This window comes from Caretta caretta, chromosome 7 (genome assembly GCF_965140235.1).
Source record: "Caretta caretta isolate rCarCar2 chromosome 7, rCarCar1.hap1, whole genome shotgun sequence".
Classification (NCBI taxonomy): Eukaryota; Metazoa; Chordata; order Testudines; family Cheloniidae; genus Caretta; species Caretta caretta.
Window position 1 is genome coordinate 12,995,653 of NC_134212.1, and position 12,845 is coordinate 13,008,497.

General features: G+C 37.4%; 1 protein-coding gene across 12 annotated transcripts in view; it reads left to right on the top strand.

Annotated features, from left to right (window-relative positions):
- Positions 1-7,602, top strand: part of CHL1 (cell adhesion molecule L1 like) — a 195,929-nt gene extending 188,327 nt beyond the window's left edge. For 10 of the 12 annotated variants that reach the window (XM_048857096.2, XM_048857094.2, XM_075130261.1 and 7 more), the window contains one exon: positions 1,093-7,602. In XM_048857096.2, coding sequence (XP_048713053.2) covers positions 1,093-1,309 — 217 coding nt within the window. In that variant the 3' untranslated portion in view covers positions 1,310-7,602. The remainder of the gene's footprint in view (positions 1-1,092) is intronic. The other 2 variants (XR_012669187.1, XM_075130263.1) reach the window with 1 other exon arrangement.
- Positions 7,603-12,845: the final 5,243 nt, after the last annotated feature.

The following is a 12,845-nucleotide window of genomic DNA, read 5'->3' on the forward strand; positions in this document are numbered from 1 at the left end:
TGAAGAAGTGAGGTTTGGGCCTGATATTTCAGAGATGAGTCAAGATCCACATATATTATGGCATGTGCAGTAACTGCAATTGTATGTACAGATTGGTATTTGGGGCACACAGCTGTTTAGGGGCCTACCTGTTTGTGCATATAAATTACCCACTTTATGTAATTCTGTGCCCCTAGATGGGTCTTCAGCACTGAAGTCAAACCTGGCACCTCTGCATCTGAAAGCAAAAGAGATCCAGCTCTCTTACCCAAGGCTGTAGCAGGCTCATAAGCCCCGATAGTGTGGCCCAGTTGTCCCTAGACAGGAACAGGGTGCTCCACTGAGTGAATGTGGATTATGACTGTGCAGTTGCGAAATAGATAAACATGCAAAATATATTTTTATTTATTACTCAGAATAAATAAAAGTGCCCACCAGCACCATGCCGATCATTTAAAGTTACAAAAACCAAAGTGCTCACCCCTTCCACCAAGCAGCAGGACACAATAAAGTACCAATACCCCCAAACATCAGCCTTTACCTCAATCCACCTACTCCACTTCAAAGGCTAGGTGAAGGAAATGGACCCTGCAATGGGCAATACAAATGGCTCTTTACTTTGTAAAATCAGACTCTTTATGCCTCTCTTTAAGATACAAAATAAGATACAATGATGCATCATTAGAGCCGGTTTTCAGCTTTTTTGTCTTTTCCCCTTCCTCCTCCCTCCATTTTCAATGGCAAAAGAAGGAAAAGGGACAAAAAAGGAAAAATAAAAACTGTCCACAATCCATTCTTTTCAGTAATGTTTGCATTTTTTGGTTTTTGTTTTGTTTTTTGACCTATTCCTTAAATTCAAAATTACAAAAAATGCAAAATGCAAACAATGCACAGAGCAGGGTGTATTAGCGGCACCACATCCATTGACTTGACTTGGAATCAAGTGAGTAATGTGTTGTGTGCAATATTTTGAAAATGTATCCCAATCAAAATGTATCTGATTCCCTCTTCCCTCAATATGTCTGTTTATTTTGACAAAGGAAATGAACGATTGCTTTTGTAACTGTAATACAAAGCTAGATTTTGGGAAGATTTTTTTTCTTTATTTCATAGTGACAGCGATGAGAAGCCACTCAAAGGCAGCCTCCAGTCACTTAACGGGGACATTAAAGCTACGGAAAGTGCTGATAGTTTGGTAGATTATGGAGAAGGGGACCAAGGGATGTTTAATGAAGATGGTTCATTTATTGGCGCTTACGCTGGATCTAAGGAAAAAGGATCCGTTGAAAGCACTGGAAGTTCTACAGCAACTTTTCCTCTCCACGCATAAAATATTATCATAAATGATTCATTTCAAATTTCCATATTTATCTTGACTAGTAATCAACTATTACCATAGGTAATCAGAAGTAGATTGCAGAACGAATCAGTCAGAACCCCAACCTCCAGGTAATATGGGAATTAGTCGCTGCTATCAAAACATGACTTTTGAGACTTTTCAGTCCTGATTGTTCAGGTGTTTTCATTCATAAAAACAGGTGAATAATACACTCACATACAATATATACCACTCAGTCTGACCAAAACCATAGCTTCTCAGTGTTACATATGTATATAGATACTTGTTACCCTACATGTTTCTCTATATAACTTTCTATTTCTTGTATGCTTTGTCACTTTGTATAGACATTTACATCCAGTATTCCCTAATATATAATGACCTTAGCATGGTGGAGGTCAGAAGATAGTGGGGGTGGGAGAAGGGAGATTACTTTAAAAGTTAACACCAAGAAAAAAATAATTGAAAACACTATAGAAATACATTCCATATATTATTTAATGTTCACGAAGAAAAAGAAAGTCTGTTTAAGTAATTCTAGAATTAGTGGCTAGAGCTGATTGCAATTACTTAGCGACACAGCTTTATCCACAAGTAATTTGATCTCAAACTTGCTCTCAAAAGAAACCGGTTCCGATCTGGTATCTATATCTTCTCTCCAGTAGCTGTCACTCTTTCCTTAAACAAGTTCAGTTACACTAGTTTTCCTTTGGCAGAGGATAACGAGGCTCATCCCACATCTGTTCGATGTGTCAAGGAAGCAGGATCAGGTCTTTAGACTACTAAAAAGGCCACCTGAATCTGCCACCCAAGATCTTTGAAAGCTGCATTTCTAAGCAACTGCGTTTTGTCTGCTTTCTGTCTGTATATCTGTATGCGAGCATACATTTCAGGAATGCATTGTACATATTATTTACAGTGTTGCTGTAGTGATGTTGGTCCCAGGATACCAGAGAGACATGGTGGGTGAGGTAATATCTTTGTTTTGTACCAGTTTCTGTTGGGGAAAGAGACCAACTTTTGAGCTACACAGGGTTCTTCAGAAGAAGACGTTGGTCCAATAAGAGACATCCACCTTGTCTCTCTTGTACATATTATGTTAATATTTACATAACTGAAAACACAGACTGGTTTTAATTTGAAGTGAGAAAATGATCCTAGCACGAGTCTGTATTGCTATGTAGAAATAGAGGGACTAGTTGTGTATGAAACAGTCCATATATTAGCTTTTCCTCTTTCTTTTGGATAATACTTAAAAATAATTGTTTCTCTCTCCAAAAAATAAACCCTGAATAATTAGGTATTTTTTTAAAAAAATATTTTCACATCCTGCATTGTTACTTTTTTAAAAAATGGATTACACTAGAATTTCTTTTCTATATGGTTTACTGAATAAGGTTTAAAATTCCCAATTTGCTACTCATTCCTTTTTATATTTGGTCTCCCAATTATTTTTAAAAGTTTTTTTTTTCTTTTATATTTTGTTAACTTCGGTACGGTGCAAATGTTCCTTGTAGTTCTGTGTTGTTCTTTTAAAATGGTTGTATCTGCATAATTACAATTTAGTCATTGTTAGAAGGAGAAATTTTACTATATACAAGATAATTCCTGCAAAATCTTTTATACACGAGTAGTCCTTAGGCAAATAGCTCTGTTGATTTCATTGCAAGTACTTCAGTGGAAATAATAGTGTAAGTAAAGACTACTCCCATGAGTAAGGGTTTGCAGGATCAGACCCAGAATTACAACTTTATGAGCGGCACGATGCACGTTATTAAATAATCATAACACTGGTTTTAATTTTATACAATACCTAAGGGACCAGCTCCCATTCATGTACTTAAATGAAGTGGCTTGAGTTTCAAAAGTTCTCAACAACAATTGAAAACAATGGTAGCTGTTGGGTGCTGGCCCTAAATCTACCATCTATTTGGAATAAAGGCCAATGGGACTACTTATAGGTGGCTTATAAGAGAATGATATGGTCATAGGTTAAAATAGTTAGCACACTATACTGTATTATTAGCACCTCAGATCCCTAAAATTGGGAGAATTTGACAAATGTCTCACTATTTGTACTGTATATTTTTTTTACAGTTAATTCAACTTGATCACTGAAAAGGGACTGGTCAGTTTGGGGGAGGGGAGAAGGGTCTCACACACAGAGGTTCTGGCAGGAAACTGAAACCTTACATCCTGTCCCAAGTCACACAAGGTGACTTTTTTCAGGACTCCAGACAAATTAACCGACAGGACGAGTGTCCACTGACACTAGTGCATGAGAACCTGAAAGTGAAATAAACTGAGAATTGACCAGACTTGTGTTACAATTTTCAATTTGTTGCTAGTCTGTTCTTAATCCATTTCACTTTGAGGGGGCTCTGCACTAGCACAGGGGAGCAATGTTTGGCTAGCAGAGGAAAGTTTCCTTGCCTTCTCAGTTATTTCCACCGAATATTCTTTTTTTTTTAATTGAAATGTTTTGATTGCCTTGGATTTTGTAAACATTAAGTTTAGTCTCTTCATCTTTTCTCTTTCTACCCTCTAAAGAAACTCTTAATAGGACAGGGAGAGGCCCTAGTTAGCCTTATCCAGCAAGATGGAGTAATAAGTCCCCAACCACCACTGCTCCCATCCACAAATTACTGGCCTTTCTAGTTTTTTTTTAATGGTCCATTGAGTAGCCAGAGCCTCTCTTCTTCTCCCCTACTGCTGTGCCAACTTCTGTAGGTGGCACAGAATCCTCAGAGAGAAATCTGATTGTAGAGGAGGGAAAGGTCCAGACTAGGGTGTTAGAGTGTATTAGGTAAGAGCTCAATTACAGAAGCCTTCTCCTTCTACTCCCCATAGCTACTAAACAACTCCTCTGTTCAAAGGGTTTGTACCTCTGATTGGGGCAAACCTTTAGGACTGTGGGCCACTGCCATCTGCAAGTTTGGATGGCTGCTCACACTCACACATTAGGTACGATATGAGCCATGAAAAGTCAGCAAAGATATGCATTTTTCTTGCACTTACAGGATGTTCGGTTCAACTGGAGTCATTGTCCCAGAAACATCTATGTTAAACAGACACAAATTTCACACCACATTAGTGGGACAGCCTCTTATCAAATAATGAATAAGCATCCTCTGCTATGACTTGCTCATTTGTAGCTTAAAGTTGCTGATGACATCCCTGTGATGTGCTATTCATCTGTGTCGGTATGAGTACTTTTTCTATTTTTTTTTATTCAGTCTCTTAAATCTTAATGTTCGTGATTCATTACTCCTCAGGGCCTAAAAATCACACTGTGACAAAAAGATGTGCAATGAAATTTTTTTAAACGTGCACTGACTTTTTAGGATTCTGCCCAATGAATATTAAACAAACGTCTGAAATTCCCAGAGATTCTTGTGTCTGTCTAGCTCCATTCTCTTTCTTGAGTAATTCTTTTTCAGCAGGGATTTTTTTAGGCACCACTATATCTACTTTATATCCTGGAATGTGCAGAAGATTAAAATATGCTTCCAAAAGAGATGTCATTTTAAAAACAAAACAGCAAAACAGTTTATACTTTTGGAGCCAATTTTTCCTTTCATGCAAAGCAGGCCAGTTCCATTCATTTCAATGGGGTTTGGTGTAAAGAAGGGGACATTTTGATACTTATGTTGCATTTAAAGTATTAGCACCATAAATGTGGTACCACAATTAAGAGAACAGGTATTTCTGATATTTTTCAGAAGTGCTTGAAATCCTCTTAATCAAATAACATTTTGGAAATCTGTAATGATTTTTCATTTAATTTGTTACATACAAAAAACTCCTCCTATATTAAAACTGCATACACTGAATGAGACAGGGGTCTTATGAAAAAAATGCCATGTGATCATGTAGTATATCTCATAATACATACACACGTGAAAGCTGAATTAAGGTTGCATATGAAACCTTAATTCTGGCCTTTCCTAAATTTTCTGATTTGAACTTTACAACTGTAACTAATATTTTTAAACATAGATTTTTGTCTGTAATTTCTTAGGTTTCTTTTAAAGGAAAAAGTAAAAACAAATTTTAATTATATGCAAATGCAACAGCTCCCCCTATCATACATCATCAGTCAGTTTGAACCTAAACCTCCAGCACAGCTTGAGGACTTAATTACAGTAACCATTTTAGTTAGCAGTAAGAGAAAACTGATATTCCATAGAAAGGTGTGACTAGGTTACTGGAGTCACGTGCTGGGTCTAAGGAAAATGAAGAGATTACTATGAGTGTGGAACAGTTCTCCTCTTTTCAACCTTCTGGAGGTGAGGGAAGCTCCTTCCCCATGTGGTACTCCTGGGGGAAGTAGAGGGAAGGGGTTTTAGAAAGGAGAAAAGCTTGGCTCTCTCTCCCCTCACTCCTGTTCTGTCTGTTGCTGCTCTGATAGCGGCATGGGATCAAGCTCAGATTAGAGTTAATTCTATTATTATTTTGGCATGCTGCCAACATTTTACTGGCAGCACAAATCACAGAAGGGTAAAGGTGATTTTCAGAAGCTTATATCTCAGCCACACCTGAATGGAATTTCATCTGACAAAGAAAAGGCACTTCTCTGGTTCCAGGGATTTCTCCCTAATGAATTTCAAAGGCCCACTTTAAACAATGGAGGTGATAGAGCTACTCAAAGAAAAGGTTGCAAAAATCTTTTATAATGAAAAGTTTTAGGTAAGCAAAATACAGCGGGTTACTCCTCCCTGGTAATAAGGACCAAACGCTTTACTCATGTTGGATAATCCTAGCCTCCACTAGTATTCCCATCTACTCTAATACTACATACTCATGGAGTATGGCCTATTCAACAAGGGTAAGGGCATTAGAATCTGGCCCTCATATATCAGAGCATTACATTTTAAAATATGCACAATCCACCCAAGAAAGAAAGCTTGCATAATATTGTATTCTTCGGAATGGCCTCCATCTCCAGTTTAGTCTCTGGTGGTGTTTGTGAGCTCACGGGCACAAAGTTCAAAGGAGTTTATGCATTTTAAAAACTGTATTTCCATCTCTGTGCATTCTCCCATTTACATCAGTGGGATTCCCAAGGAGGCTTTGATACTGGATTCCAATACAGGATAAGTGTCTTGGCCATGTATCTGCTTCCAATTAAGACAATAGACAAGTTATTTTCCCCTATGAATAAATCAATATATATATATATTGGAACATAGACTGCAGGATTGGAAGGGACCTCCTGGGTCATGGAGTTCAGTTCAGCAACCCCATCATATAACTCCATTAATAAATTTATTAAAATTACAATGGTTAGGTTGTTTAGTATATATAATTAATAAGAAATCATATCTTCTGTAGGTCAGCTTTCAACATGATGCAGTAGTTCAATGATTTGTCACTTTGTTTTGGCCTGATCATACAAACTCTTATGAGTACCCCTTATTCAGATGAGTACTCCCATGGAGCTAATGATTCATATGAGCCAATGATTCTCGTGTAAATAAAAGTTTGCAGGATCAGACTTTTTCCCCCAAGTGAATTAAATAAAAATGAGCAGGTTGCATCTTTCCAGGCTTTTGACAATAATTTTACACGTAGCTTTGGAAAACAATGTTAGGTAATTGGGTACTTTTATTCTAAGCCTTGTATACATCTGAAGAGGCATTTCACTGTAATTTCAATCATGCAGTCATAGTTACACAAATAAAAAGGATATTTAGACATGCTGTCTATAGTGTATCTCAATTATTTTAAGTAACAACCATGTAAGGAGAGAGAAATTGAAGGGAAATCATTGTTAGGGCTTGCTGGCAGAAATTCCATTAACTTGACAAAAGATCATGCCCTCAAAAGCATCTTTTTTTAATGTTTAGTGTTTCCGTATAAAGTATATACATAATGTTTGCCATTTGATCTCCTGAATATTGGTACATGTTTACACTTCAGCACCATATCTTTCATGTAAAAGTTTTGACTATCAGATCAAGCTTTGTTATCTGCAGTAATTCAGTTTTCATGCAGGAACCAATATATGGGTATGAGCCAAAGCATACTGTATTTTTTATTTTACACAAGATATTTTGTTACTTCATGTAAAAAGATCAAGACAAATGTGGTACTAAGTTCACACCATTCTTTTTTTTACTAGATGAATGTTAATGTAAATTTATTAAGGTTTAGAAAAATGTGTTTGTACTGTAGTTGCCGTTTGTATCATGCCTATGTACATGTATGGTTTTAAAAGATATTTTCATTATACATGGAATTCAACTTTGCTAATAAAAGTTTGACTTGATGTATTCTTCAAATGCCTAACTTGTGATCAGCTCATTTATTTTTTTTGCTCATGTTTTTTTGTCAGGAATTTTGTTTTGATTTTAAATTAAGGCCAGATCCTCAGCTGGTGTAAAGTGGTGCAGTTTTATTGGCTTCAGAGGAGCAAATATACTAGCTGAGGATCAGGCCCTAAAAAATCTATTGAATTTACACATTTGAACATAGGCATGCAAGCCAGGGAAAATAATGCATGTCTCAACAAGAGGCAAATTCAAAGTCATAACTGTGCCTTACTTCTATTGTACATAGTAGTACATTATACAGTTTTATAAATGCACTGTAAGTTGTTAGGATTAGGCACAAGAAAATGTGGTCAATGTTTTCAAAAGAACTGAACATCAAGAGAGTGAAGGGACATGTGGTGTGGGGAGATAAAGCCATTAATTCCTAGCTTCCAGCACACACGGCAACTTTTCTGTCTTCTCATCTTGGGCCTAATTTCTTGGTGTTTAATAGCTGCATCTTCCATTGATTCCAGAGGTGAGCTACTCAAAACTGGAGATGAACCTGAACCAGAAAAAAGCATATCTATTCATTCCTGAACTTCAATGGGCTCATTTAATTCATAATGCAACTTCAGGAATGGTGTCCACAGGCAAAGTATCAAGAAATCAATTGTCACACATAAACCTAGCACATATAAATAATATATCTTAATAGTTTTCATGTATCACATAACCAAAGTTACATGTCCCCCAAAGCACTTATAAACTTAACAAAGTGGTGAGCAAATTATTCAGAAATGTCATTTTACCCAGCACAGAAATGCATTCATCTCTAGGATGGCATGATATATCTGTTTAACAGAACATATCAGACCTACACAAGGAAGAAAAGAATACGTTATCCTTCCAGAATTGGAACAGAGGTAGACAAAATGGGCAGAAAAGCATTAGACAGTGCTTAAACAAAGTTCATTAGGACCATGCACATACACAAATATTTCTGTAAATGTTTCAAAATAAATTTGAATGTAAAGTCCACCAGACACCCAATAATTCTTACCTTCATCTTTGTATCCTTTACTCAGGAAGAAACCTAGATATTCTAAAGTCTGAGGTCCCTATACAAAGCCAACTAAAATGAATGCTCTTTCTTTGCAAAAGAGGACAGGAAGATCCAGATCCTCAAAGGTATTCAGGCTCCTAACAAGAGCCTGAAAACCTTTGGGGATCTGGGCAGAAAAGGCTAAAAGTATTGTAAAATTTCCCAGGCCTTATTCTCTCCTATTCTGAATCACTCCATAAAGCTATCCCTACCCCTTTTTTAAAGATTCAGTGCCAAGTGGTTTCTTCAGATATTCCTCCTCAAAGAGGATAGGACATCCAATCTGAGGACAAAAAATTGTACCACATGACCTGAGTTAGACAATTACACACCTTAAATAGAAATTTCCAAATAGCAGATACGCAAAAGAGTACTAATTACTAACATCTGGCAAAAAACTCATTGACTAATATTAATGTAAAACTTATTTGTTAAACAATTATAAATAAACCAATTAATTAAAAATAAATCTGTTCATGAACAATGACAAATTTAATGGCCAAATTTTATTAATAAATTGCTTGCCACAAATAGTCACTGGCTCTAGTCTGATATTCATCATACTATTTTAAGATAATATTCTACACATTAATCTGTGTTATTGATTTATTGGTTTGGTGAAAGCAAAATTCTCACTTGTTGTTTTCTCCCCACTGGGTTTTCAGCTATTTCACTTTAAGAGGAGAAATTCAGGAGTTTTTAAACACATTTTCCAGCTGCATAAACTCAGAGAGCTTTCATTGCAAATATGAATACAGCTAGGAATATAATAACTAGTATTAACCTTTCAGGAAGGTATCAAGGACATTCAAAGTTTTGTTATTATTATTCATATTCCAATATAATGAGAGTTATACTTTTTTTCAGTAACATAATGGAGAGGAAAAGCCTTACAATCATGTGCTCCACTGGAGTGAGAATAAAGATGCAACTGCCACCCTCAATGTATAAGCTACAGATTTTGATTCACTTCAATGCACTGATGCCAAACCTGGAGGTCCTTAGCACAAATTAAAGGAGAAAAAGGAGGAGAAACTATTTTTATTAGATTTTTTTTAGGTTCAGAGTAGATAAAGTGGCAACCTATTAAATTAGAGCATGATACCTCAATTCCTTCAATGTCCTGTATAGCCAGGCTAAAAGGATCCCAACAATCTTATTTCTGATCAGCGTATTCTTTCTGTTGCTCTGTACAGTCAATATTTCAACAAAATCTCACCTCTCCCGACCACTGCCATTTGCTAATAGCCTTGAAATGAAGCTCAGTATGAAAAAAGTCAAGCGTAAGATAAAAATATCACCAAGCCATTGTGATGGATCCCAGTTTCACTGAATATGCAAGCGCCTCAGGTTTTTAAATTAAACTTCAGTTAGTCCTGGGCTGGTCCTGCTCTGTACCAACAGCCAGAACCAGAGCTGGTGTAAATGGACCTACACGAATTTCATAGATTCATAGATATTTAGGTCAGAAGGGACCATTATGATCATCTAGTCTGACCTCCTGCACAACGCAGGCCACAGAATTTCACCCACCACTCCTGCAAAAAAACCTCTCACCTATGTCTGAGCTAATGAAGTCCTCAAATTGTGGTTTAAAGACTTCAAGGAGCAGAGAATCCTCCAGCAAGTGACCCATGCCCCATGCTACAGCGGAAGGCGAAAAACCTCCAGGGCCTCTTCCAATCTGCCCTGGAGAAAAATTCTTTCCTGGGTAACTCAGATCCCACCCCATCTAATATCCCATCACAGGCCATTGGGCCTATTTACCATGAATATTTAATTACCAAAACCATGTTATCCCATCATACCATCTCCTCCATAAACTTATCGAGTTTAATCTTAAAGCCAGATAGATCTTTTGCCCCCACTGCTTCCCTTGGAAGGCTATTCCAAAACTTCACTCCTCTGATGGCTAGAAACCTTTGTCTAATTTCAAGTCTAAACTTCCTGGTGGCCAGTTTATATCCATTTGTTTTTGTGTCCACATTGGTACTGAGCTTAAATAATTCCTCTCCCTCTCTGGTATTTATCCCTCTGATATATTTATAGAGAGCAATCATATCTCCCCTCAACCTTCTTTTAGTTAGGTTAAACAAGCCAAGCTCCTTGAGTCTCCTTTCATAAGACATGTTTTCCATTCCTTGGATCATCCTAGTAGCCCTTCTCTGTACCTGTTCCAGTTTGAATTCATCCTTCTTAAACATGGGAGACCAGAACTGCACACAGTATTCCAGGTGAGGTCTCACCAGTGCCTTGTAAACGGTACTAAAACCTCCTTATCCCTACTGGAAATACCTCCCCTGATGCATCCCAAGACCGCATTAGCTTTTTTCACGGCCATATCACATTGGCGGCTCATAGTCATCCTATGATCAAACCAATACTCCAAGGTCCTTCTCCTCCTCCGTTACTTCTAATTGATGCGTCCCTAGCTTATAACTAAAATTCTTGTTATTAATCCCTAAATGCATGACCTTACACTTCTCACTATTAAATTTCATCTTATTACTATTACTCCAGTTTACAAGGTCATCCAGATCCTCCTGTAGGATATCCCTGTCCTTCTCTAAATTGGCAATACCTCCCAGCTTTGTATCATCCACAAACTTTATTAGCACACTCCCACTTTTTGTGCCGAGGTCAGTAATAAAAAGATTAAATAAGATTAGTCCCAAAACTGATCCTTGAGGAACTCCACTGGTAACCTCCCTCCAGCCTGACAGTTCACCTTTCAGTAGGACCCGTTGTAGTCTCCCCTTTAACCAATTCTTTATCCACCTTTCAATTTTCCTATTGATCCCCATCTTATCCAATTTAACTAATAATTCCCCATGTGGCACAGTATCAAACGCCTTACTGAAATCTAGGTAAATTAGATCCACTGCATTTCCTTTGTCTAAAAAATCTGTTACTTTCTCAAAGAAGGAGATCAGGTTGGTTTGGCACGATCTACCTTTTGTAAAACCATGTTGTATTTTTTCCCATTTACCATTGACTTCAATGTCCTTAACTACCTTCTCCTTCAAATTTTTTTCCAAGAGCTTGCATACTACAGGTGTCAAACTAACAGGCCTGTAGTTACTCGGATCATTTTTTCCCCCTTTCTTAAAAATAGGAACTATGTTAGCAATTCTCCAATCGTACGGTACAACCCCTGAGTTTACAGATTCATTAAAAATTCCTGCTAATGGGCTTGCAATTTCATGTGCCAATTCCTTTAATATTCTTGGATGAAGATTATCTGGGCCCCCCGATTTAGTCCCATTAAGCTGTTTGAGTTTCGCTTCTACCTCAGATATGGTAATATCTACCTCCATATCCTCATTCCCATTTGTCATGCTACCATTATCCCTAAGATCCTCTTTTGTCTTATTAAAGACTGAGGCAAAGTATTTGTTTAGATATTGGGCCATGCCCAGATTATCCTTGACCTCCGCTCCATCCTCAGTGTTTAGCGGTCCCACTTCTTCTTTCTTTGTTTTCTTCTTATTTATATGGCTATAGAACCTTTTACTATTGGTTTTAATTCCCTTTGCAAGGTCCAACTCTACTTGACTTTTAGCCTGTCTCACTTTATCCCTACATGTTGTGACCTCAATAAGGTAGCTTTCCTTGCTGATCCCTCCCTTCTTCCACTCCCTGTATGCTTTCTGCTTTTTCTTAATCACCTCTCTGAGATGCTTGCTCATTCAGCTTGGTCTACAACTCCTGCCTATGAATTTTTCCCCCTTTCTTGGGATGCAGGCTTCCGATAGCTTCTGCAGCTTTGATTTAAAATAATCCTAGGCCTCCTCTACCTTTAGATCCATAAATTCTTCAGCCTAATCCATTCCCTAACTAATTTCCTTAATTTTTAAATGTCAGCCCTTTTGAAATCAAAAGCCCTAGTCGCAGATTTATTTTTATTAATCCTTCAGTTCAGTTTGAACTGAATTAGCTCATGATCACTTGAAACAAGATTATCCCCTACAACCATTTCTTCTATGAGGTCCTCACTACTCACCAAAACCAAATCTAAAATGGAATCCCCTCTAGTCGGTTCAGCAACTACTTGATGAAGGAATCCATCAGCTATCGCATCTAGGAAAATCTGAGCCCTATTATTATTACTAGCACTCGTCCTCCAGTCTATATCTGGGAAGTTAAAGTCTCCCATGATCACGCAGTT